The 26,515-nt window shown below is 48.1% G+C and overlaps 2 protein-coding genes across 4 annotated transcripts in view; one reads left to right on the top strand and one right to left on the bottom strand.

Moving 5' to 3' along the window:
• The window catches only part of HYOU1 (hypoxia up-regulated 1), a 24,434-nt gene extending 11,180 nt beyond the window's left edge, over positions 1 to 13,254 (bottom strand). Inside the window, exons 1-16 of one of the 3 annotated variants that reach the window (XM_061593491.1) lie at positions 13,110 to 13,254; positions 12,471 to 12,622; positions 10,234 to 10,327; positions 9,306 to 9,384; positions 8,677 to 8,831; positions 7,621 to 7,697; positions 7,255 to 7,436; positions 6,649 to 6,764; positions 5,978 to 6,161; positions 5,557 to 5,691; positions 5,277 to 5,359; positions 5,054 to 5,186; positions 4,622 to 4,809; positions 3,986 to 4,124; positions 3,842 to 3,902; positions 60 to 142 (exon numbers count right to left, since the gene is read on the bottom strand). In XM_061593491.1, coding sequence (XP_061449475.1) covers positions 60 to 142; positions 3,842 to 3,902; positions 3,986 to 4,124; positions 4,622 to 4,809; positions 5,054 to 5,186; positions 5,277 to 5,359; positions 5,557 to 5,691; positions 5,978 to 6,161; positions 6,649 to 6,764; positions 7,255 to 7,436; positions 7,621 to 7,697; positions 8,677 to 8,831; positions 9,306 to 9,384; positions 10,234 to 10,327; positions 12,471 to 12,537 — 1,776 coding nt within the window. In that variant the 5' untranslated portion in view covers positions 12,538 to 12,622; positions 13,110 to 13,254. The other 2 variants (XM_061593489.1, XM_061593490.1) reach the window with 2 other exon arrangements.
• Positions 12,524 to 26,515, top strand: part of VPS11 (VPS11 core subunit of CORVET and HOPS complexes) — a 17,872-nt gene continuing 3,880 nt past the window's right edge. The window contains exons 1-12 of the mRNA XM_061593492.1: positions 12,524 to 13,522; positions 16,317 to 16,461; positions 16,986 to 17,121; positions 18,681 to 18,844; positions 18,983 to 19,230; positions 19,944 to 20,145; positions 20,522 to 20,673; positions 21,287 to 21,473; positions 23,478 to 23,621; positions 24,942 to 25,130; positions 25,604 to 25,765; positions 26,210 to 26,349. Of these exons, the coding sequence (XP_061449476.1) occupies positions 13,383 to 13,522; positions 16,317 to 16,461; positions 16,986 to 17,121; positions 18,681 to 18,844; positions 18,983 to 19,230; positions 19,944 to 20,145; positions 20,522 to 20,673; positions 21,287 to 21,473; positions 23,478 to 23,621; positions 24,942 to 25,130; positions 25,604 to 25,765; positions 26,210 to 26,349 (2,009 nt within the window). The 5' untranslated portion in view covers positions 12,524 to 13,382. The remainder of the gene's footprint in view (positions 13,523 to 16,316; positions 16,462 to 16,985; positions 17,122 to 18,680; positions 18,845 to 18,982; positions 19,231 to 19,943; positions 20,146 to 20,521; positions 20,674 to 21,286; positions 21,474 to 23,477; positions 23,622 to 24,941; positions 25,131 to 25,603; positions 25,766 to 26,209; positions 26,350 to 26,515) is intronic.

The raw sequence follows: 26,515 nt of genomic DNA, 5'->3' as shown, positions 1-26,515 counted from the left end.
CATCTGCATTAGGCTCAAGCCCTGCATCCAGCTGGCGACCCCTCCTCAGCAGAGCTTACCTGAACTGTCTCAGTCAAGTTTTCAGGTGCTTCTGGCACAGGGCTGCCTCCTCCAAACAGGCTGGAGATTGTGTTCCCAAGTTCTGCTCAAAAGAAGAAACAAACCTCAGAAGAGTTCCACACACAGTAAGCCCAGGCCCTATCTGCCACCTCACTGTCCCTTCTGGAGCAAAGGGCAGGTCTTTGGCTCTGCATAGAAGACACAATCACAATATGTGTCGTAGCCTCTCAATCTTTGGGTGGGGGTGGGTGGGAAAATAGCAAAGGCCACCCTGGCCCCAATAGCTGTAAAAACGATACCACCTACAAAGAAAAACATATTTCTAAGAAGAACGCAATACTTCATGTCTCTCTCACGCCAAACATTTGTTGGCATGAGGCCTAGTAGTTTTCCATCAAGTCTGAAAGTTTTGAAAGTTAAGAGGAGTTATGTCTTTGCCCTGTCTGGGAACAAACAGTGAAGGCCGTTGTTATGGTAACCATCAAGATATAGACTGGGATAGTTCTGTGAGTTGTTGTTCTTCTGCATCATGCCTCTGACCTGAGAGGCTGTCTTACTTTTGCTTTTGAAGAGAAATGTGCTGTAGAGCTAGAAGGGGGGGAAACTGCTGAAAAGTCTTAATGTCTTAATAAAGACTCTTAACATGCTCTAATGCTCTGAAGAAGTTTCTTGCTCAACTTAACTCCATCATAATGTATGCTGTTTCACGCAACAACGCACACACGCCAATAGGGGTTATGGGCCCAGATCCACAGCGCATTACACAGGAGTATGTTGCTGGTCTGAACGGCAGACGGAGTTCCAGAGAGGGCAGCTTGATTGATTGAACCAGACGGAGGTGAGCAACATGGCTGTAAACCTGTCTGGGGGAGGCTTGCCGATGGAACAGCTTAATGAAAAGAATTATGGCAGCTGGAAGCCGAGGATGCGGGCTTTGCTGATAACAGAGGATTTATGGGACATTATAGATGAACCACCCCCGGCGGTATTGACCGCGGCCTGGAAGCGTCGAGACCAGAGGGCGCAGGCGATTATAATCTTGGCTCTATCGGATTCTCAACTGATGTGTGTGAGAGGTGAGCCGTCGGCTAAACAGATGTGGGACGCGTTGCAGGATTTGTCCCAGGAATGGCAGCGGAGGCAGAAGGCGCAGAGAGCCGAGCTGATGGAAGCTGTCAGAAGCAAGGAGGAGAAAAGTGTCGAACCGGAGCAGGCTGTTGAAAGCAGACAGGAAAACAAGTGGGAGCAGCAGCGGTTGAAGTCTTGTTTTGCCTGTGGGGCTCGTGGGCATCTCCGTAAAAACTGTCCAGTCAAGCGAAACTCCAGGGATGGAGGCTTGAAGCAGGGAAGTGTGAACTTTGTTTGTAAACAGAAGTCTAAAGACTTGGAACAAATTAACTTTATGCTTGACAGCGGAGCAAGCCATATATTAATTAAAGACAGACGTTTGTTTTACGTTTCAGAAGAAGTGAAAGACTTTGTTTTACTTGCTGATAGATCGCGTAAGAACGTGGAAGCCCGTGGACTGGTGAAGTTTGACAAGCTTGGAATAATGTCAGATTGTTTGTTTGTTCCGGAATTGGCTCATAATATTTTATCAGTGAGCAAACTGGTGAGTTGTAATTATTCAATTTTGTTTCACAAAGACCAATGTTTTGTAATGAGGGGAGATCAAGTGTGCATGCAGGGAAGCCTGAATGATTCACAGTTTGTAATAAAGAGCAGTCAAGCAGGGTGTGCTGTGTTAAATGCTGAGGCACAGGTACATCAGGGCTGCGTTCATGAACGGCATCAAAGGCTGGGGCATGCAAACCTTGACACGATAAAGAAAACCCCTTTGCACAGTGAAAACATGCGTTTAAAGGATTGTGGACAGTTAATGGATTGTGATGCATGTAATAAAGCTAAAATGACTATTGCACCAATAAACCGGGAGGCTGAGAGAACCACAACAGCTCCCTACCAGCTAGTTCATGTTGATTTAGCAAGGCCAATAAATGCTTCACGAGGAGGTGAGAAATTCTTCATGGTACTGGTAGATGATTTTTCAAGATTTTGTCATGTTTTTCTGTTAAAGCATAAAAGTGAAGCTGAGCAGAAGCTGAAACTGTTCATTAAGAGAATCGAAACTCAACACGGGGTCACGGTGGGGGCTATACGCTTGGACCAAGGTGGGGAATTCACGAGTAAGGCATTGAATGACTTTCTGGAGAGTAAGGGAATAAACCAGAATTTCACTGCTCCATTTAGCCCGTTTTCCAACGGAACTGCTGAGAGAAAAAAATAGGGTGCTTGGGGAAGCAATGAGAGCCATGCTGCTGGATTGCAGTTTAGGGAATTCTTTCTGGGCAGAAGCAATTCTTTATGCGAATTACATTCACAACAGGGTGTTACACAGTGCTATTGGAATGTCTCCTTATGAGAAACTTACTGGCAGAAAACCGAAAATACAACACATTCAAAAATTCGGGGCAAGGTGCTGGATCCACATTCCACAGGGAAAAAGGAGGGGCAAGCTTGCGCCCAGAGCACAGCAAGGTTTTGTTTTGGGATTTCAGAATGCATATTTCAGAGTTTGGTGGCCAGAAACACAGCAGTTAATTCTGAGCAGAAGCATTAAAGTCTCAGAAAAGCCTTGGGATCAAAGGCAGACAGTTATTCTTACAGGAACAGATGACACACGAACACGAACACAATCACAGACATTTAAGCCAGATCTAGGCATAAAAGTGGAAGGCACACAAATACCTCTCAGAGATGCTTTAACTGAGCTCATTTGTGGGAAACGCAGATCGAAGAAACGAAAAGCTGAGGAAATGGAGGCTCCTGCGCAGGCTGTGCCAAGCACAAGCACAAATGGGGGGGCAGAGAGAGCCGAAGCTCTGGTTCCTTTAAGACACTCCACAAGAGCGAATTTAGGCAAACCGCCTGAAAGATTTACCGTGGGATTAATAACAAGTCCTGGAATGAATAAAGTTGTAGACATGGATCCTGAGACACTTTATTTGACATGTGTTGAACCAAAGTTTGAGTGAATAAAGTTTTGAACTGTACTGAACTGAAAATGTATGATGCAATGTACTGAAATGTATTGCAAGAGGTATTGTAATAATGTATTACTGTATGACTATGTATTGTTGAGATTTCTTTGTAATTGACAGACATGATGAGAAAAAGGGGGGCTTGTTGGCATGAGGCCTAGTAGTTTTCCATCAAGTCTGAAAGTTTTGAAAGTTAAGAGGAGTTATGTCTTTGCCCTGTCTGGGAACAGACAGTGAAGGCCGTTGTTATGGTAACCATCAAGATATAGACTGGGATAGTTCTGTGAGTTGTTGTTCTTCTGCATCATGCCTCTGACCTGAGAGGCTGTCTTACTTTTGCTTTTGAAGAGAAATGTGCTGTAGAGCTAGAGGGGGGGGGGAAACTGCTGAAAAGCCTTAATGTCTTAATAAAGACTCTTAACATGCTCTAATGCTCTGAAGAAGTTTCTTGCTCAACTTAACTCCATCGTAATGTATGCTGTTTCACGCAACAACGCACACATGCTAACAACATTCTGGTGTGCATACAGCACCGTTTCTCTAGCATGCTTGACTATTAAGGTGGCCAAGGCAGAGAGGCCCCAAGGAACCAGTCCCTGCAGCCATGGCTTGCTCAGCTGAACATTAAGGGGTAAAGAATTGCAAAAAGCTCTTTCCCCACCTTCCCACCACTCAAGCTGATGCCAAGTACAGGGAGGGGTTTATGGAGTAAAGCTATTGCTGCAACCTGCCAGACTCACTTGTTAGTGTGGATTCCTCCTCTGGCTTGTCCTCCACCACCGTCTCAAACACAGATTCTACCTGGGAGATGACACACAGAGCAGAGTGAGGGTGGAAGGTCCAGCAACAAAGCCAGAGATGCAGGACACAGGGGCAGTACTTACACGGTCGAGGCTCAGGACCCCACTCTCATCCATGTTGAAATGAGCCTTGATGCCTTTGGACTCATAATCCAAATGTTTCTTGAAGCTCTCACCCACTCCTCGCAGCTTCACTCTTGTAAGATTCAAGGACCCAAAAACCCTGCAGAAACCCACACAACAACACTAGTTGGGATGGCTGTGCAAAAGGAGCTGGTCATCCCTCCCTCCTCACTTCTGTCCCTAGTCTCTAGCTTTCTCCTATAGGAATCAAAACACCTTCAGGAAACACTGAGGGGCAGTACATAGTCAATACAGATCTTTTTCTTCTTGGCTACTTAGCTGCAAGAGTACCGGGTCATACAGGTGAGAACAAACTGAGTTCCCAGAGCAGTACCCTGAAGGACGATATACCACTAAGTTGATTATTATTATTGTTAGTATTATTAGATTTATATTCCACCCAGGAGTCCAGGCAGAATCAAACTCAGGGAAAGTGAGTCAAGTTAAGCTTTTATACCTCAGACAAAAGATCTATGCAAACCCCATCGCCTTCTTCCACCAAATATCCAGGCATGCACTGGCAGCTACAAGTGTCGTAACAATGGGGAAAGAAAAAGCAAAGTTGCTCTGCTTCTGCTGACCCACAACTGCACTCACTGCAAGTCAGTGTCACTCAGGAAGCCCATATCTGCGTAGTTGACATGGAACTCAAAGTCATCCGTGTAGCGGTTGAAGGTGATGACCTTGCGCTGGGGATATGGAGCCATGCGCTGGAACAGGATCCGCCGGTTGTGCTTAAGACTCTTGGAGTTATCCTCCTCTTCTACCTCACGGGTGAATTCAACCTTGGGGGTGGAGGAAGGAGGAAATAAAACACAGCCTGTACCTTTTCCAGACTCTACCATACTTGAGAGCCAATCCCCAAGCCAACAGGCATCTTGTCATCAAGGTACAAGAGATCAACACTTCTCTTGAGTTGCTTCAGATGGAATTCCAAGACAGGCTTGTTACCCCCTCTGACTTCTGCAGCACATCCCTCAGCATACACTATTCCGCTGACCAGACCCTTGATAACAAACCTCAACTCACCTGGATAGGGAAAACAGTCGCATCACGGACAATAAAAGGCTTCACCTTGAAGGCTTTGCTCAAGGCAGCTGCCTGATAGACAGCACCCATTGCAGCTGCTTCATCCGCATTGATGTTCTTGCCCAGCTCATCCCTGAGGTGACAACAGAGGAAGAGTTAAATGCCACCCTGCTTTGCTCAGAAACATTGGGGGGGGGAGTACCAGAGATGGGCTGACACTTACTTGCCAACTGCTTTTAGCAGAAATTCTTGCACCTTTGGTATGCGAGTGGCACCACCAGCTAGGATCACCTGGTCAATTTCATTCTAGGAATTGGAGAAAGATATCAGGGTCTGACTCTGAGCTTGGGCTCAGCTACACTTTCTGAACCTAGAATTCTAGGTCTGAAGATATAAAGTGGTACTCACAGTGTACTGGGTGCTGCCCATCCCTGGCCTGCACTTTGGAATTTACACAGCCTGGTGACAATTGGAGACCCTGTACCAAAACTAACTGCACCTACCAAACTGATCTCAGCACTGCTAAGCGCCTGCTGCACAGGTCCTGCAACCCGCTGGAACAAGTCAGAACACAGCTCCTCAAATTCCTGCCGGGAAACCTTGGCTTTGAAGTCAATGTCATCCAACAACCCCTCAATCTGAGAAAGGAAAGAAACCAAAAGCATCCCGTCTCATACCGTGTTTCTCATGCAGCACTTCATTCTGAGACAGAAAGGGTGGGAGGCGAGAAGAGAACTCCACCTTCTTCTCAAAGTCACCACACTCCCTCCTCCCTGCCTTCTAACAGGAAAAAGATCCTGATGAAATGTGCAAATCAGAAATACACATAGATGGCCTGCTTACATCTGACCCTTTATCAGACCACAAAGGTTAGGCGTTCTTCCCCCTATATACACACCATGTCAATTTATGCACACAGCTCACCTGAGCCACATGATCAGCATTGGCACTTAGCACAGTTTTCAGGCGATTGGCTTCCTTCAGCAGCTTGGCCATGGCTCTGAGGTTTTTCCGGACATGCTTTGATGGGTGTTGCTCATTGAAGAGTTTGGCCAGATGGTCCCGAAGGCGCAGCTCCATCTCCAGCCCTCCTAGTGTGCGATCAAATCTGAGCAAAAGGTAGGCAGTGGAAGCAGGCAGTCAAGTCAAGAGTTCTTTGCAAATAAGCTGTGCAACTACCTCTCCAGCCACTCTCCTGCTCTACAAGTTGTAGGCTGAAGTTGGCATCCCCTCACCCCCCTCTCCAACCAGCATTTTGGTTTTCTGGGTGTCCTTTCATAAGAAGAGCCCTGTAGCTGGACCAGACCAAAGGTCCAACTAGTCCAGCATCCTGTTTTTACAGTGGCCAGCCAGATGCTCATGGGTAACCTTCAAGCCACACCCAAGTGCGATGGTGCTCTCCCTACTTGTGGTTTACAGAGACATATGCTGCCTCCATGGCCATCCTGGTTATGCTGTGTGCATCATGCATCTTGTTCTATTCTGCTCTGTGGAATAGGCCTCCCAGTTTAGACTGTTAGAAGTTCTGCTTCATGTATCGTCTCTCTTGACTTCCCAGCAAACTGCAATTCTAATTCCAGGAGATGAGCTCTTACCCAACACCCCGAATCTGCAGCTGAGGCTGGGTTCCCAAGTCCTTTGTTTTCATTGCTTGATAGGTCACAATGGTGCACACAGTGCTGCCTGCTCCCATGTCATAAAACATTATATTCTGGAAATCAATAAAAATCAAGGCTAAAGAGAGCAGGAGACAGTAGAGATGGAGGTGCCGCACATGGCCTCAATGGGATGCTTGTACCTAAGAAGCAATTCTGCTAAGCTGTACAACCCTTTGACACAAGTACATGAAATCAAGGATTCAGGCAGACAGCTCTCCTTTACAAAGAAGACGGCCCTGCCCAAATTCCCTGTGCTTTCTAAGCTAGGCTGCAGAGACACAGCAGGCTTCCGCCCGAGATGGAAGGCTTCGGGCCCCAGATGGAAGGCTTCGGGCCCCAGATGGAAGGCTTCGGGCCCCAGATGGAAGGCTTCGGGCCCCAGATGGAAGGCTTCGGGCCCCAGATGGAAGGCTTCGGGCCCCAGATGGAAGGCTTCGGGCCCCAGATGGAAGGCTTCGGGCCCCAGATGGAAGGCTTCCCCTGCCCCCATGCGCACACATCGACAATCCCCTCCCAAGCCACCTGCCCTCCAGTCACAAGCACCTGAGCTGTAGCATTGATGTCTTTCCTCCGGAACACCCCATAGTTCAAAGCCACAGCTGTGTTGTCATTGATGAGCTGCAGAACCTTCAGATCTGCCATTTTTGCTGCATGCAGGACTGCTCTTCTCTCCGCCTGGTTGAAGTAGACAGGAACAGTGATCACAGCATCCTTGATGGGCTGTTCTGCAAGATGGAGAGAAGGCCAAAAGTCAGCTCCTGGCTCATGCACCTTTTAATTTTTTTTTCATTTATTTGCTGGGCAGAGAAGGGCTCAGCATTTTCATTCTCTCTCTTGCTCTAATCTCCACCCCCAGAAGGAAAGACAATTCTTGTGCTTCAACAACACACACACGCAATCATTTCCAACCTGCAAATTCTTCTGCCAGCACCCGAGAATAGTTCAGGACCATGCCCAGGATCTCTTCTGGAGAATACTGTATTTTGCTGCAAAGAAGAATGAGGATGATACAATTCTACATTCCTGTTCCCAGCTTGCAGAGCTCAGCACTGGATCCCTCTCATGCAGGAGTGGAACCGGATCCAGCCAATAGGCTGGGTCTTTGCCTTCTCCACTTTCTGTGGGGCAACTTTGACAAGTGGGCCAGGACGTCTACTTGTCAATCACCTAACTTCAAAGGGAATTGCTCAAGTGAGCTTTGAAGTCTGTTTGCAGCATGTTTTACATTGAAGCTGTGCCTGCACCAAGACGCTGAGAGTGTGCTGCCAGACAAGGATTTTACAAATGCTGACAATAAGGTGGCTGTCTGCACTTGCAAAGTCACAGGTAATTGGTGGCACCTGCAAAACCCGCTTTACCACATCTTTACCTTCCCCACATCTGATACCATATAGGGCAGGTTGGCACAGCTTAGCAAAAACAGCCTCACAGACCAAACAAGGAGGCCTGCTGGACCCAATTAGGTTCCCAGGCTGGAGGTATCTCTCCCCGCCCCCAGAACAAGAATGTCCAGCCTCTGGTCCTCAAGATGTTGTTGAATTCCAACTCCCATCAGCACTGACCAGCACAGTGAATGGTATGGGATGATGGGAATTGTAGTCCAACAACATCTAGAGGGCCACTTGTTAGACACACCTGCTCTAAGAGGTCCTTGAGAAACAACAGGCAGATTCTTTCACAGACAATACACAAAGCCATCTCTTGCCACAGGCCAGGCTGGAAAGACTGCCTGGGAAAGGGGGAATGGAATACATGAGCTCTGGTTGCCTCCATTCTTTGGGCACAGATGGGGCCTGCCATTTTCACATACTACTCGCCCCAAAGACTGGCAGAGGCAGACGTCAAGTATAAGTTGGCCACAGCATCTGACCAACCAAGTCAGCACTCCGAGTGGCCTATGGAAAGACGCCACGGCCTCTCTTGCTCAGCAGTGCCACGCAGCAAACCCCCAAAGTGGCCACTCACTCTGACAGCTTGAAGGCAACGGTCTCTCTCCTTGCATCTTTCACCAACTCATGCTCTGGGAAACGTGACTGGTACATGGTCACTTGTGGGTTATCAATGTGCTTGCCCAGGAGATCCTGAAAATATCGGAAAGCCACCTTTGGGTTCTTGATACCCTATTTTTTTAAAAAAAGGAACACAGTAAGACACAGTGCTGATTCCTCTGCAGCATTCATCCCTTCCTCTTAAATAAACCCTCAAGAATTAAATCATTTAAAAATATTGTAAATACTAGCAAAGCAGCATTTAGGACCCTCCAAAACCCCAAAGGTCAGTGCACATGAACTCAAGCAAAGGCGGGGCTCCTGTAGGATGTAAACTCTAAAACTGGGATGCCAGGCTTGGGAAAGCTCTTCTCTGGAAGCTAACCCGCCAAAGAAGACCTGGAGCACTGCTGCGCCAACAAATCTCAGGGACCGGAGAAAGGAGGGGAGAGGAACATGCTGTGGAAACTAAAAGTGGGGCAAAGAGGAAGGGGCAGCGGAGATGACACCCAAACAGAGAAAGCCAAGTAGCCAAATCAACACCCTCGGAACCAAGTAAAGAAAAGAGGCAGAGGTGATGTGCGAGTGAAACTCTAGGGGACTTACCATGCCCACAGCACTGTCACCAAAGAGGCGCTCATTCTCCTTCAGGGTCACAGCCACAGGAGTCTTTCTCCGAGATTCCCTAAAGCAAGAGGAAAAGTTGCACTAAAACTCTTTCCAAAGAAGATCTGTATACATAGGAGCTTTGCAAACCTGCCTTATACTGAGTCAGACAAGAGGTCAATTAGCTCAGTACTGTCTACACTGACTGGCAGCAGCTCTCCAGGATTTCCAACAAGATTCTCTCCTGGCCCTACCTGGAGATGCTACCGGGTATTGAACCTGAGACCGTCTGTGTGCAAGGCAGGCGCTCTGATTGAGCTACTAGGTCAGGCTACTTGTTAATCTAGTCCAAAAGGCATTGTCTACTCAGACTGTCAGCAGTTTTCCAGGACCTCAGGAAGAGATACACTGTTCCTGTCCCATACTATTTAGCCATTTTAAACTTGAAACCTCCTGCATACAAAGCAGGTGTTCTGCCACTGAGCTATGCTCCCTTCCCAGAGATTCCTGGGGTTTGAGTCAGGGCTGCCTTGGACAGACCCAGTACTGGTTTTCAATGCCAGGATTCAGCTCTACAACTTGTGAAGATTCTGGGCTTATTTTGAATAAGCACGTCTAAGATTACGGGACAATACTTAAGGGCAGGCGTGAGTGAGATCCAGGCCCTCTTCTCTTTTTGCAAGTTAGCCACTGACATTACTGATAGACTGAATAGTTTATTTATTTATTATTTTATTTATATTCTGCCCTTCCTCCCAGCAGGAGCCTAGGGTGGGGTTGTATTTCTTTGCATCTACCTGGACAGAGAAGGATTTTTTTGTACCCTATCAGTATTAGGAATTCTCTTCTACACTGCACCACTAACATGTGCCAGCCCCCCGAAACAGCTGCTATCATACTGATCATGACACATATCCAGCACACTCACTTGTTTAAGACAATTTCCATGGGTACCCCAGGCTTGACAATGGCAATCTTCATGGATTCACTACCCATGTCCACTGACATCACGGCCAATGAATCTGCAGCACAAAAGTATGGTGTCAAACATACTTGGTTCCAGGAAGAACCTCAGGCGATGACCTCCACCCTTACTCCAATTTCAAACATTTGGTCAGTCTTATTAGAAATAAAAACCAGTCTAAATAGATGATTTAAGCACATCTGAAAACCCCCCATCAAAGGAAGTTTCCAACCATCCATTTGTGGAGAAATTGCCCCAAACATCTCTTTATATTAATTATAAATATTTAAAAAGCACCCTTCAATTATATTCCCAAGGTGGTCTACAGAAAGCAAAAAACAATTAAAATGTAAATACAAAGCAACATTTTTAAAAAGCTAAAAGCTGCAAAGTAAAAGAAGTATCTCAAACAGCCAGCAGAATTAAAACAGCATCTTAACGTTCATAGAAATAAGCTGTTCGCTTGTTGCTGAAAGAAAAATAATTTGATGCCAGCAAGCGACCCAGAAGGCCTTCTCCCTGGTAGCCACGCCTCACCTCAGATGTGGAGGCACCCATAGGAAACCTTCCATTGAAGATTATAATGTACGGGTGGGTACCTATGGAGATACTCAGTATTTTAAATGCACTGGCCCTAAGCCATGATGGGCTTTACAGGTCAAAAGCAGCACTTTGAACTGGGTTTGGAAATGGACTGGGAGCCATTGCAGTTAGCATAGCACCAGCATAGCATGGCCACAACGCCCAGTTAGAAATCCACCAGCCATACGCTGTATGAACTGCAGTTTCCAAGCTGATTTCAAGGGCAGCCCCTTCCTTGTAGGCACTCTCATTGTCTAGAGATGTGGTGCTGACAGCACAGCCAAAAGAGGCCCTGAGCTGGCGTTAAGGACAGCTAGTCTCTAAGACACGTTGGGCCCAAGCCATCAGACATAGGATCCTGGATGGTAATAGCAGCTGATACAGACAACGGCACACAAGTAGCCAGTGTGCTCCTAGCAACCCAGCAGCTTGCCCCATTGCACTAGCTGATGCCTTTTAAGTCTTCAAGGATAGTACCCCCATGCAAAATGCTATGCAGTAATCTAGTCTAGAAATTATAAAAGGCACATATAGAGTCTACAGTTGATATCCAGAAAAAAGGGTCACATCATTCTCAAAGGTATTTTATTTCAATACAAACCTCTCTGCAATACATATTTATTTTAAACACAACTGATAAACTTGAGGCCATTCATGGCATAGGTCTGATAAGCATGTAGAACCCTGGACAAGCTGCACCAGCTGGACGCCTACATAGACAAGAGGTGCTCTCTTCTTTGCCAATGGTCCCCAGATTTACACCAAGAAGCCCAACATCCAGGCCCCCCTAAAACTTCCTGTGAGCCATAGCAATGCCTGCCATAATCAAGATCTCTCCTAAAATGGTCTCTGAACCTAAACTAATATCATTTAAGTGTTTCTCTTCTTCCAGAATTAAACTGGTAAATCCAACCTATCAAAATGCGATCTGTGAAAATGTACAGAAGTCTCCTATTTCTCTAGACTAAAATGTTGACACACAATTTCTACAGAGATGAAAAGGCATCACCAAAGATGTAGAAGTAGTTCAACATCATTACCCTTTAGAAAAATGATCTCCTGGACTTCCCAGGAAGAATACAAGGTCCTGTGTGGGCTACAGTCAGCTTCTAGCAATTCATAATGACTTCTATACCGTTTTTATTTTCTGCACTTTGACAGAGGATCACCACCAACACTCTGGGGCTACATCAAGGGTGCACAGAAGCATCAAGGGCCCATTCTGGCCTTAGTTTCTCCCGTTAGCCTTTCAGCCACCACTTTTGTTCTCAGCAAGTATTCAGACACCCTCAGCTGACACCTGCCTGCTTTTGGCTCAACAGGTTCTCTTTTAACCTACCCTAAACTACACCCCAAGGCCCGAACCCCTAAGCCTTCCCAGCCACGTCACTCTTCAGAGGCAGCATCTGGGAGCAAGGGTCGCCTTTTGCCTGGGCGCCGGGTCACCCTCCCCGGCCATCGTAAACGCTGGACAGGCGCCAGCCACAGCCGAGGCGAGAGGGGCCGCACCAGCCCAACTCTGCGCGGGCAAGGCACCCCCCGTCCGACACATTGGGCTGGGCGAGACCCAGCCCTTTCGGCCCTTGGGAAGCCCAGCCCAGGGCAAGCGTCAGACCTACCCGAGCGGGGCGGGAGGCAGGCAAGCAGCAGGACGGGCAGAAACGGCCACACGGCAGCGGAAGCCATCCTGGCGGCGGGGAAGCGAGGCTGTAGAGAACGCCGGCAGAAGTAGGTCGGTGGGTGGGTGGAGCGGCCTCCTCCTTCTTTTCCCCTGCGGAGGAGGAGGAAAGGCGGAGAGGCCGGCGTTGGAGGCACAGGACCCGCCGCACACCGAGAGCCCCCCAAGGGAAAGTGCCCGCCGGAGTCTGCCGCTGCGACTGCCTTGAGCCGAGATCGCCTCTCTATAGCCGGGCAGCCCGCAGACTCCCTCTGGAGAATTCCTCCTTCCTCGCTTGCTCGCTCGCTCGCCCGCCCGCCCGCCGATACCTGCCGGTCCCCACTTGACGGACTGCCCGGCCGGCCGGCCTCCCTCCTCCTTCCGTAGCGCCGGCTGCGCTCCACCCCCTTCCCACCCCAGAGCCGGACGCGGCGCCTCCTCATTGGAGCGGAGCCCCCCCGCGTCCTCATTGGGCCACGTCGCCGGCGCCGGGCGCAGCAGAAGACACCATTGGCCGCGGGGCGGGGCCTCGCCGAGCGGGGGCTCTCCTGAGCACATGCCGACTGCACCTCCGGGGGGAGAACTTCTTCAGGCCCCGCACCTATCCACGGCTGGCTACCCTGCCTGCTACTCATCCGCCCTCAGCCTGCGGGCTACGTTGGGCTGCATGTAATACAAGCGCGCGGAAAAGGAGCCAGCTACGCGGCACGGGGATGCTTCAGCCACAGCGCTCCTCTGCGCTTGCGTACCGGGGCGTGGGCGTCACCGGGTTTTATGCTCTAGCAAACTACAAGGTCCAGCAGCCCCTGCGCTAAGGGAAGCGACAGTGGCCTCATCACATGACCCCTCCCCAGAGGTGGGACTACCTGCCAAGATGGCGGCCTACCTGCAGTGGCGCCGGTTCGCTTTCTTCGACCGCGACGTACTGACGGAGCCCGATGGGAAACTCGTGCTTTTGCCGCCGGGCATCGCGGTCTGCGACTCGGGCAGGGGCAGCCTCGTTTTCGGGGATATCCTTGTGGTTGGAGGAAGTAGAGAGGGTGCTTCTGAGCGAGTGTAGAGTGCCGGTTTCCCAGAATTGATTAGCTTCAGCCGGCTCGCCTGGGGAGGACTTCCGTCTGGGCCAGCCGGCGTCAGGTTTAAGCAGGCTGGAATCGCGGCTCCTCTCTTGCGGTGTTCTGAAGGGACACCGCACGGTGAGCTTATTGGAGTTCCGCACGGAAGAAGAGCCCTCATACCCAAGGAAATCACTGGCCCGCCTAGCTCAGTATTGTCCACATCGCAGTGGCGGACCTGTAGCCCTCGCTGTTGCTGGGCTCTCATTCTGTCATCCATAGGCCATTGCCTGTGCTGAGGGAAGTGCAGCAGCATTTGGAGAGCCACAGGTTAGGCACCCCTGCTCTGCGCTGGCTGGCAGCAGCAGTCATCCGAGGTTTTATACAGGCATTTTCCCAGTCCTGCTTGGAGATACTAGAGACTGAACCTGGGATCTTTTGCATGTAAAGCAGGTGCTTAACCATCAAGCTTGCTGCCCCTGACTGGTGGGCCCCTGCATTTGCTAAGCTATTTACCTATAGCAATCAGTCGGGCTGTGTCCCTAAAGGCTGGGAGAACAGTGTCGTGATCCCAATTCATAAAAAGGGCTCCAGAGATGCTCCAGAAAACTTTAGACCCATTAGCCTTATCGATGTTGTGGCAAAACTATATGCCAAATATTTGCTGGGGAAATTACAGTTCTGGGCTCTCGAGAATAAGGTTATCGCAGAAGAGCAAGCTGGATTCCTTAGGGGTAAGTCCACCATTGATCATGCTTTTACCCTATCTCATTTTATCCAGAAGTCCTTGACAAGAGAAGAGAGTTATTTGTAACCTTTGACTACTTTTCCTCGGCCTTCTACCTGATCAACAGAGAGGCTATGGCAGAAATTGGCATGCACAAATAATGATCGTCGTCTGCTCTGTCTCCTACATATACATACTAATACATCCCTTAGGGTTAGAGTGGGGCCTAACGGTCTTCTCTCAGACGTGGTTCCCATAAAGAGAGGAGTTTGCCAAGGGTGCCTTTTGGGCCCGCTTCTTTTCAATCTATACATCAATAATATTGTAAAGGTGTTCGCAGGCCCCGATTTCTTTCCCCCCTCGATATTGGATTCAAAGATTTCGGTACTGCTGTACGCGGACGACCTTGCCTTAATTTCCCACACACAAATAGGCATGAGGAGACTTTTAAGAACCCTGGGTTCCTAATGCATGAAGGAGCACTTAACAATCAATTACTCTAAGACGGTAGTTGTAGCTTTTGGTCGACAACCTAAACTCCATCTATGGAAACTAAATGGTAGACTTATTCATCAACAGCACCATTTTACCTATCTGGGCCTTACCTTTACTTCCACCCTTTCGTGGAATTTACATGTTGCAGCAGCTAAACTAAAACCCACCAATTCCATTCATTTGCTGTTGCTTTTTTAAAAAATTTAAGGGAGGCAGCTTGGTGCCACCTGCTCTGGAGGTGTTTCAAAGGAAAATTATTCCTATGCTACTCTATGGCACTGAGATCTGGGGTTACGCAAAGCCTCTTTGTCTCAAGAAAGTCCAAAATGCCTTCCTTCGAAGGGTCTTGGCAGTCCCTCATGGAACGCTGATTTCCTTCTTGAGGATTGAGACTGGCTTATATTCCTTAGTAGCCCTGGCTCATGTTGCCCCTGCCTCCTTTTGGCTAAGATTAACTGCCATGGATCCTTCTCGGCTGCCTAAAAAATGCCTCCATGAGCAACTACAAAATCCATTGCAATCTACCTGGTTAATTAGAATTAAATCAATCCTTGCTTTTTATGGGATAAGCATTGAGTCTCCTCCCTCTTTTGTAACCCCACGAGCTAAAAGGATACTGAGGGATAGAATACTTTTTTATGCCAAACGATGGGATTTGTATGCTTCCACCCAGTCATCCTTTTCCTGCTGGTTCCCTATGTTTAAAACCACCTTTAATATGGAGCCCTATTTCTCCTTCTTCGAAGTTCCTTGTCTGAGAAGAGCGTTTACAGCTATCCGCTTTCAAACAATGTCCTCTGCGCTTCTTGAAGGAAGATATGCAAATATACCGATCCATCTTTGGTACTGTATATGCAATTTGGGTGAGATAGAGGATATTACTCATTACTTGATGAGGTGTCCCCTTTATAATGATCTGTGGTCCAAGTTTTTTACTCTTATTATCCATCTTCTTGAGAACAGGCCCATTCTGGAACGAGTTTGTGTTCTCTTAGCAGGCACAGATAATTTTGTCATGAGGCAAGTGGCTAACTTTGCTTTTGCTGCGGCAAAAGTCAGGATTAAGCTTCAAAAACAGGCAAGGTCTTCAGATAAATCTTATCTGGTCTGACCTGGGCCTTGTGTCCAAGGGAGTATGATGTAATTTTATTCGTTGTCCTTAGTTTTAAACTGTTTCTTGTGTACTGTGTTTTTTAATTCAAAATTTTTTAATACCTGTATTCTATATTTTTACGTTTTCTATTTGGATCTTATACTTTGTACTCTATATATGACCCTGCGGTGGCCTATGGCCCTAAGCAATAAACTTGACTTGACTTGACTTGACCATCAAGCTTATGACCTGCTCAGATACGCAGGTCTGTTCAGTGGCTGGATGAGAGGCTGCTGCTGGGAAGCCTTTATGTACATTACTTTGAGTACCATCATGGAAGAAAAAGATGTAATACAGATTTTTTAAATCTAAGCACTGGATCTCTTTCATACCTTCTGCTCTCTTATGTGGAGAATTCCTTAACTTAGACCTACATATGGAAGGCCAGATATGGTTCCTGCTTCGCAACCTTGAGCTCAGCAGCTTCCAGGCTTATAAGCTGAGAGTGACACACCTCTACCAGCTGAAGCAGCATAGCATCCTGGCTTCTGTTGGTGAGGATGAGGAAGGTGTTAACCCTTTGGTAAGTTGGATCATTGGTGGGAGCTGGCCTTGCTTTTTCTGTTTGAAGGAAGCTTTTGTGAAGTTAATTACAGAGAGGGAGGTATTCTCTGTAATGACAAGACTGAGATACATTAGGTCACTGGTTGTGTAAAATGTTGCTGCTGGTTTCTAGGAATTCTAAATACTTGTCACTTAAACCTTTAATCCAGCTGTTCAGGAATTTGGACTTTTTGTATTTTTCTAATTTGTGCACGGTTGGCTTAAATCTGATCAAGCAAACAAGACTGGCTTGGCTTCTTTTCCCTACTGAGCTTTTCCCTTGGTTGATCTGGGCTTTTTGTTCTGTAGTGGCTTTCTACTAGGGATAACCCTAGAAGTGTAAATGTGTGCCTCCCTTTCCGCAGCAGCTACGTCTTCACGTTTGGGCTGAGAAAAGGGCAAATAAGCAACTTTTATGCACAGCAGAACTTACGTTTGGATAAAGAGGGAATTGGCCCAAGATGTGGTAGTTTCCCTCAACAAGCCCCCTATGATAATTTATAGGTCAAAGTCTGGAATCTAGAGAAGCGTGATGGCGGGAATCCTCTGTGCACTAGGATTTTCCCTGCAATACCTGGCAACAAGCCCACAGTCGTGTCCTGCCTCACAGTCCATGAGAATCTCAACTTCATGGCTATTGGTAAGTGGAAAAGAAATTGCTGCTGTGAGTTGCAAACACAGAATCCTTCAGTATAAGTGGGTCTCATAGGTCATCTAGACCCACCCGGTTGGATGCAGGAAATTCAGAGCTTGAGCATTCCCAGTGGATGACTGCCCAGCTTCTGCTCAAGGACCTCCAGCGAGGAAGAGCCCTCCCACCCCCAATACTACTACTACTATTACTGTTATTGTATATAACTCTTTGTCACAAGTGACCTCAAAACTGCTTACGTTTAAAAAAATACATCATCTTCACAAAACACAATTAACATAATAGTACAACATTTATTATGATTATCATTGGTTCCATTCCAAACTGTTTTTACAGTCAAGGTATTTTGACTTGTTTTCAACTTAAACCTGTTTTCTTAGATCAAATCCTGCCTTTTGGGCACAGAAGAGAAGACGTCTTTGGCTTCTTCCATGTGCCAGCCCTTCACGGATTTGAAGAGTGCTGTAATGTCTCCTGTAAGGCAGTGTGTATGTATCATACATTTGAAGCACATAATTTTTCTCAGAGAATCCTAGGAACTGTAGGTTACCTCTTCAGAGCTACAATTTCCAGCATCCTTTAAAAAAACATATAGTTCCCATGATTCTTGGGGGGGGGGATGTTTTGAATGTGCTTTAAATGTATGGTGTGTACGCAACCTCGGTCTTCATTTCTCCAGGCTCATCAGGATGTTCAGTTCCTATAGGCTTCCTTATATGAATTTTTTTCATACTGCTTACTGTTTTTATTGGCCAGTCTGAACCTCTTCCAGTTTGTCTATATCATTCTTAAAGTGAGATGCCCGGAACTGAACTCAATACTCCAGATGAGGTCTGAAAAGTACAAAGGGTTGTATCTAACTAAGTCCTACTCAGAAGAGACCAACTGAAATTAATGGACCTAAGTAGTCATATTAATTTCAGTGTGTCTACTCTGAGGATGACTTAGTTGGATACAAAAAAATTCCCTGTGACTTGGCAGCAGCCTGAAATTGCATTAGCCTTTTTTGCAGCTGGATCACACGGCTGGCTTACATTCACCTTGTGAATCCTACAGTTTTGAGAATTTTTTCCTGCCTTCTATACCTGAGCATTTTGTTTATTTTTGCTGAATGCAGAATTTTGCACCTGTCTCTATTGAATTCCATTTGTTTGTTCTTGTCTTTTGAGATGTTAATTATCTCTCATAGTGTTGTCACTTGCAAATTTGATAAGAATTCCCTCATCTAAGTTATTTATAAATGTGTTGAAGAGTCCTAGGCCCTGGTCAGAGCTCTGTAGCACCCCTCTCAAAACCTCCCTCCAGTTTGGATGAACGCTCTTAGAGTATGGTTTTCCACCATGGGGGGAAGGTAGTAACTTAAATGGAGATGGATTTGTGAAGAGGACCTACTCTGGTCTTGGGAGCATGCTCCTTCATCTTCTCATATAGATCTAATTTAGCTTTCCATCTGATGGATTTATTTGATGTTCCTCAATGGTAAAGATTACCCACAATTTCTCTGGGTGTTGCGTGGAATGCAGTGCTCTTTCCCATTTTGGCCCTAGGCTTTGCGGATGGGAGTGTTGTGCTTACTAAAGGGGACATCACGAGAGATCGACACAGTAAGACTCAGATCTTTCATGAAGACAGTTACCCAATTACAGGCCTTGCCTTCCGCCAGTCTGGCAAAACAACACATTTGTTTGTTGCCACCACGGAGAACATCAAGGTATGATTTTTGGTTTACCACAGGGGGATGGAATGGGGGCCCCGGCCAAATCACCTGGTCTACTCCTTGTTGTAGTTTCTGAGATTTTCTTATTTCTTTCTGGGCTTCATTATGGCCTCCTTCCCATGGACTCTGCAGTGTTACACACTCTCAGTGAAGGACTATCTGGCGGTAAAACTGGATACGCATGGCTGTGCACTGCGCTGCTCCACACTCAGTGATCCCTCCCAGGACCTCCAGTTCATCGTGGCAGGAGATGAATGTGTGTACCTGTACCAGCCAGATGAGCGTGGGCCCTGCTTTGCCTTTGAGGGCCAGAAACTGATTGCCCACTGGTATCGGGGCTACCTTGTCATTGTGTCCAAGGAACGGAAGCCCTCCCCCAAGTAAGACACCTCAAGACAGAGCACTTATTTAATTTTCTTCTGCTGCTGTATTTGTGCACTCTAATGTTTCTTTGAACTCTTAAAAACTGATTTGGGCAAAGATTGTTGCTTTGTCTCCCTATTCAGCAATTTTTTCTTAATGTTACTGGTTAGATACTCTTCTGGAGAAGAGAGCAATAGAATGAACTTGTGTATTCCCTGGGAATTCTTCCTGGCTTTCCATCCCGTCTACTGACAATGCTAAATCAAGCTTTGCTTTCCAGTTTCCTGTTGGATCTTGGATTTTCAGAATATGCTGGGTAGAATACGTGCAAGTAGCCCTGAGAATATAATGGTTGTCATAAAAGGCTGAGTGTGGGTGATGGGGTCGGGCAGGTGGCAGCAGCCAGGAGGATATCCCTACACTATCTAGGGCTAGGAAACTGCCAAGTGAACATACCCATCGCGGGGAAGAAATAGGAGGCAGACCCAGTCTTGGCATCCCCGGCTGTTGCTGCCAGCAGACTCTGCCAGCTGGCTTTGATGTCTGCCTGGAAATGTTAAGGCCAGTAGTCTGAGTCTCACTGAGGTTGTGAGTGTGGACAGTTTTTTCACCCAAAGCCCAAAAAGGAACTCCCAGCCTGTGGGCACGAGCTAAAAAGCGCCTCTTGTGGAAAGGCGTAAGGAACTTGGGGTGGAGGCTGTTCCTCACTCTTTGCTCCTCTGTGCTCCAGATCTGAATTTGCTGGGAGTGATCCACAAAACTCCGACAAGCAAATCCTGAACATTTACGACTTGGGCAACAAGTTCATTGCCTACAGCTCTGTCTTTGACGACGTGGTGGATGTGCTGGCAGAGTGGGGGTGTCTGTATGTGCTGACCAGAGACGGGAAGCTCCACGTGCTCCAAGAGAAGGATACACAAACCAAGCTGGAGGCAAGGGTGCTCGCTCGGGTCATTCCTTGGTTAGCTGGTGGGCTTCCAAGAGGCAAAGCTTTGGGGCATGAAGCCCAGACTTTGACAACTGTGTGCCCTTCCAGTGACTTGGACTACAAATCCCATCAGCCCCAGCATCACACCACTGTGCGAGCTGGGGCTGATGGGAGCTTGAGCAAGGCTTGCCATGGCAGAGGGCTCTGAGGCTGGGTGTGACTCTCAACTAGCATATGTGAGATGTGGCTTCCTGCAGGCCCAGAGGGGGAATGCCGGGGGATTGGAGCCTCTCTTCAGAGGCATTGTTCACTATCATTATAACCCTTGAAATCCTATTCATCCCATGAACATTCATAAGCCAGGGCTTCTCTCCCAGCAGATGCTCTTCAAGAAGAACCTCTTTGAAATGGCCATTAACTTGGCCAGGAGCCACCACCTGGACAGTGATGGTTTGTCGGAGATCTTTCGCCAGTATGGAGACCACCTGTACAACAAGGGCAACCATGACGGTGCCATTCAGCAGTACATTCGGTAGGTGGGGGGCGGGGCTTGTGCAGTGGGGAGGGGCAGGTGTTGGTCTCCACCGTTGCCATCCATCTGTGGGAAGGAAGGAAGGCTTCTGAGACCTTGGCTGGAGGCCATCTACGCCTTTGGGTGCCATTGAGCTGGAGTTAAAATCTGACCAGCCTGCCACCTTCTTGGAGGTTTCCTTTATGAATTGCTGCTACTCTAGGGAAACGTTCCTGAGATGGAAAATAAACCCATCCAAATGTGGTTTGCAAACCCATATGACTCTGTTGAGCTCTGACATTTCCAGATGAGTCCACATGGAGGCTGGCCCTGGATCCCAGTAGGCCAGGCTTTTTTTTCTGTCTCCTTTAAGCCCAAATTTTGACCATTGCAAGTTTCAATTTACACTGGCTTGATTTCTGCCCCTCCCCTGGCATGAATTTGGTATGTATAGCCCAGGCTGCCAGCTCTCCCCTGCCCTGGTTGCGCCAGCGGTTGTGGCGGTACCTTCTGATCCTACATCTAACCAGATGAGAGGTGGGGGCTGTGCACACAGAGGGCGCAGTCCCCACAGCCCAGCCTTGGCTTTTGCTAATCACGAATAGGGTCTTCATCAGCCGTCTTTGTCCCCCAGCACCATTGGGAAGCTAGAGCCATCCTATGTCATCCGTAAGTTCTTAGATGCTCAGAGGATACACAACCTGACAGCATACCTGCAGATGCTCCATCTCCAGTCTCTGGCCAATGCAGACCACACAACACTGCTGCTCAACTGCTACACCAAGCTGAAGGACATCTCCAAGCTGGAGGAGTTCATCAAGGTACGAAGGGGGAAGGCTGGGGGTGGCCTGGCACATGGGATGGCCCATGGGGTAACCTTTTCCCCTTGTGCTTGAAGAGCCACCTCAGACTTCTGACATCTCCTTGTTCCAGGTTCCCAGCGCAGAGATTCAGGGTGGGTAGCATTTTCCTCCAGTCTTGGAGTGGGAAGCATCAGAGGTCATCTTTCTCTTGCAAGAAGAGAAATCTCATAGGATGGGAGCAGCAGAGACTTTCCCTTTATGGGGTGGGGGGACACACAACATGCTGCTTCTGGCTCCAACTTTGAAGCAGGAGCAGCCTGTGACTTTTATCCAAACTAAGAAATGTGGTAGTAATGGGTGACTTCAACTACCCGGATGTAGACAGGCTACATATGTGTTCCAGTCACAACAAAGAAGCAACATTTCTAGATACCCTAAATGATTGTGCCCTAGAACAATTGGTCATGGAACTGACCAGAGGGACAGCAATCATGGACTCAATCTTAAGTGGCGTCCAGGACCTGGTGCGAGATGTAAGTGTTGTTGAACCGATTGGGAGCAGTGACCATAGTGCTATTAAATTAAACATACATGTATATGGGCAATTGCCAAGAAAATCCAACACTGTCACATTTGACTTCAGAAGAGGAAATTTCCCCCAGATGACGGGATTGGTAAAAAGGAAGTTAAAAGGCAAAGACAAGAGGGTCGCATCACTCCAAAATGCTTGGGAGTTGTTTAAAAACAGAATATTAAAAGCTCAGCTGGAGTGTATACTGCAGATCAGGAAAGGCACCACCAGGACCAAGAGGATGCCCGCGTGGTGAACGAGCAGTCAAAGAAACTATTAGAGGCAAGAAGGCTTCCTTCAAAAAAATGGAAGTCTTGTCTGAATGAGGAGAATAAACAGGAACACAAACTCTGGCAAAAGAAATGCAAGAAGACAATGGAAAATGGAAATGGCCTGCCTTCAAGTCGATTCTGACTTATGAATTCAGAGGTGGTTTACCATTGCTTTCCTCTCAGGCTGAGAGGCAGTGACTGGCCCAAGGTCACCCAGTGAACTTCATGACTGTGTGGGGATTCGAACCCTGGTCTCCCAAGTCATAGTCTAGCACCTTAGCGGAATTTGAGGAGCACATTGCAAAGAACATAAGAACCAACAACAAAAAATGCTTTAAATACATTCAAAACAGGAGACCGTCTAGGGAGGCAGTTGGACCCTTGGACAACAAGGGAGTCAAAGCAGGATAAGAAGACTTGCAGAGAAACTAAATTCTTTGCATCTGCCTTCACAGTGGATATAGGGCAGATCCGTGTTCCTGAACTAACTTTTGCAGAAAGGGAGTTTGAGGAACCGAGGCAAATAGTGGTGACGAGAGATGAAATCCTAGGCTCAATAGATGAAATAAAAAATGACAAATTGCCTGGTCCAGATGGCATCTATGCAAGAGTTCTCAAAGAACTCAAATGTGAAATTGCTGATCTTCTAATAAAATATGTAACTTGTCCCTCAGATTTGCCTTCATACCTGAAAGTGGCCAATATAGCACCAATCTTTAAAAAGGGATCCGGGGGTGATCCTGGAAATTACAGGCCAGTTTGCTTAAAATTCATGGAGAATGAGGCCATCAGTGGCTACTAGCCAGGATGGCTATGCTTTGTCTCCACAGTTGGAGGCAGGATGCTTCCGAATACCAGTTGCCGGATACACAGGCGGGGGGGGAGAGGGCTCTTGCGCTCAGGTCCTGCTTGTGGGCTTCCCATGGGCAACTGGGTGGCCACTGTGAGAACAGGATGTTGGACGAGGTGGGCCAGTGGCCTGATCCAGCAAGTGGTTATGTGCTTATGTTGGGTGGGAGAGCCGCAGAGGCTGTAGTGGCATTCTGCTCCAGACATCTGAGGGAAGGATGGCCCACAGCTCCACAGAAGTAAGTTTGGGCAGCTGCTTCCTGCCAAAGGCTGAAAGTCTAAATCAGGGCTCTGTAGGAATGCTTTCTTTGCTCTGTCTCTCCGATACAGACAAGTGAGAGTGAGGTGCACTTTGACGTGGAGACAGCCATCAAGGTGCTGCGCCAAGCAGGCTGTTACTCCCATGCCGTGTACCTGGCTGAGAAGCACGCACACCATGAGTGGTACCTCAAGATCCAGCTGGAGGATATCAAGGTGAGACCTGCCTGCGTGTTTGAGGGTTCACTTGCAGTTATCAAGTGCTTCTAGATACTGGAGAAGCCTGAGAGATCTCCAGGGCGGGGGAGCGGTGACCATAGTTCTCTGATGGCAGGCTGCTTTTCTTACTGGGGATTGTGGTTCTGGCTTGTCTCTAGTTTCGAAAATGGGAAATCTGTTTTCCCCCATGGCAGACAAAAAAGAGGTTTGACTAGCATAGGGGTGGGCAGCTTGCAGACTCCTGTGGCTCTTTCACTTGGCCTGTTCGGAACCCCTGTTCAGTTCTTGAAGGTTTAGGGCCCTCAAGACTGTAGCAGGAAGCTTAAAAAGGGTTGCCATCACTTCTAATTTTTAAGTGGGGTGGCTTCTCCTGTGCTGCACTCTACAGGAGGACCTGTGTGATGTATTGCTGCAGAGGAGAAAAGACATTCTCTCCTGCGTAACTCTCACCCCAAGATATTGGCAAACTTGGGTCTGTTTCTGAAGTTTGCTGGGCCTGTTTTGTCCAGAGAATGTTATCTACTCTTGCAAGTCAAAAGCCCTCTTCAGGTGTTATATCAGTGTGTAGAATAATTGCTCAACGGGAGGGGCGCTGTCTCCCCTTGCCATTCCTGTCCCCCCGAGTTGGAGAGTGCCTGTCTGAAGTGATGAGTCTCCTGTACTTGTGGAGGCTCCCCATGCATTTTAGAATGCTGTAAGCTGGGGTTCTACAATGTCTGGAGAACTTCCACAAGTACAGGAAGTTCCTCAGTTTGCATCCTGTTTGTCGCGGATGACGGTATGAGGGGCAGAGGTAGCATGCTTGTCCCACCACTCTTCCTTGTATGATTATTCTGCCCAGTCTTCCTCAACCTCTTTCAACAAGCCTTTTAGGTTGAGAACTATCCTAGTCTGCGTCTGTGTTAGAATTGCTTAATATGTTTTTTAATAATGTTTTTAACCCTTTTTTAAAGATTTTTTTTTAAAAAAATGTTTTTAACGCTGTCTTGTTTTAATGTATTTTAAGATCTGTTTTTATGATGTTTTGAAGTGTTTTTAGCGCTTTGTCTGCTGCCCTGGGCTCCTGCTGGGAGGAAGGGCGGGATACAAATTAAATAATAAATAAATAATAAATAAATACACTTGGTGCCCTCTGTGTGCTCTGGACTACAATCCCCATCACCCCCAGGTTTGCTGGCTGGGGCTGATGGGAGTCCAAACACGCAGAGGGCACCAGGTTAGGGAAGGCTGTACACGGTGACAGAATGTCTGAAGGGGGCTAAAATGCTGACTACAAAGCTAACTGTCTCCTGCGCGGCCTGCCTTTCTCTTGCACAGAACTACCAGGAGGCCCTGCGTTACATTGGGAAGCTGCCCTTTGAGCAGGCTGAGAGCAACATGAAGCGGTACGGCAAGATCCTCATGCATCATGTCCCAAACGAGACCACAGAACTCCTGAAGGTCCTGTGCACAAACTACCAGCCAGCAGGAGATCGTGAGGGCCCTGGGGCATTGGGAGATAGGAAGGTAGGTAAGGGCTGGCTTCTGGGGGAGGGCAGGGCAGTAGTCAGGCCATGTCGCCGCACTTCCTTTGTGCGACAGAGGATCGTGCGTACAAAGCAGGGGGTGGGGCATTGAACAAAATGCTCAGTGTAAACTACAGTCAAGGCAGGCGGGCTCAGTGGTGATAGGCTACAGGGTGTTTTGGGGAGAAGCAGAGTCTGTAAAGGTTGGAAGGCAGGAAAGTTTGGCAACATGTGGCGGGCAGAATGAGAGCAGCCAGGACGGGGCTCGGACCTGTGCAGCTCCAGAGTCTTGTCCTTGCCTGGCTGCTGTCGAAAGAAGCCCCCCCCCAACAAAACCATACATACCCCTCACTTCCTGGTGTCTCCAGAGTGTTTCCCCCCTCATAGAGGGGGCTCTGTGATATTTTGGGCTGCCTCTAGGCTGGCTGCTGCTGTGGCCTGGCTTTCTTCCTCACTTTCCTCCTTGTTGTTTAGGCAAATCCTGATGAGTTCATTCCCATTTTTGCCAACAACTCCCGGGAGCTGAAAGCCTTCCTAGAGCACATGTCGGAAGTGCAGCCGGACTCTCCGCAGGGCGTGTACGACACACTGCTGGAGCTCCGCCTCCAGAACTGGGCGCATGAGCAGGATCCACAGGTCAGGCCTCCCTCTGCTTAGAGACAGCAGTGCTGGGTCAGGTTTGCCCGCTAGAAACCATTGGCAGCAAGGTCCTGGTGAATCTGGGTGGCAAGAGAGGAAAACTCCCTTGTTCACAAGACCCTGGCTCAGTGCTGGTCTGGGCTATCGAGGTGCCCCATGGCCTATGACGTGGGTGGCTAACCTTTTTGGGGTTGAGGGCCACATTCACCCTTGGCCAACACTCTGGGGGTCTGATCAGCACATTCTCACACACACACCCTTGCATGCGCCCAAGTATTCAGCCATGCACACCCATCAGTGGATTCGTGCAGATTAACTGGGGGCATCTGACTAGCCACTGTGGGAAACAGGATGCTGGACTACAGGGCCCCCTTTGGTCTGACCCAGCTGCAGCAGGGCTCTTACCAGTTTGAAACTTCCTGGGCTTTGGGCTCCTTGCAGGACAAAGAGAAACTGCACAATGAAGCCATTTCCTTGCTGAAGAGTGGGAAGTTCCGGAGTGTCTTCGATAAGGCTTTGGTTCTGTGTCAGATGCACAACTTCAAGGATGGTGTCCTATATCTCTATGAACAGGGCAAGCTGTGAGTGCAGAGGAGTCTGGAGCCTCCTGCTATTTGGGGGCTGGGACTGGAGGAGAGTTTCTGGACCTTCCCAAATGGGAGGGTGCTGCAGATTTTAGACCAGGCCTGCAGCCTAAGTTCAGGGTTTTGGCCTGGCTGATCTGTGCCCAGGCTGTGTGGGTAAGAA

This window comes from Rhineura floridana, chromosome 12 (assembly GCF_030035675.1).
Source record: "Rhineura floridana isolate rRhiFlo1 chromosome 12, rRhiFlo1.hap2, whole genome shotgun sequence".
Taxonomy (NCBI): Eukaryota; Metazoa; Chordata; class Lepidosauria; order Squamata; family Rhineuridae; genus Rhineura; species Rhineura floridana.
The sequence above is the reverse complement of the archived record's forward strand: the minus strand, read 5'-3'. Positions and strand labels throughout refer to the sequence as shown.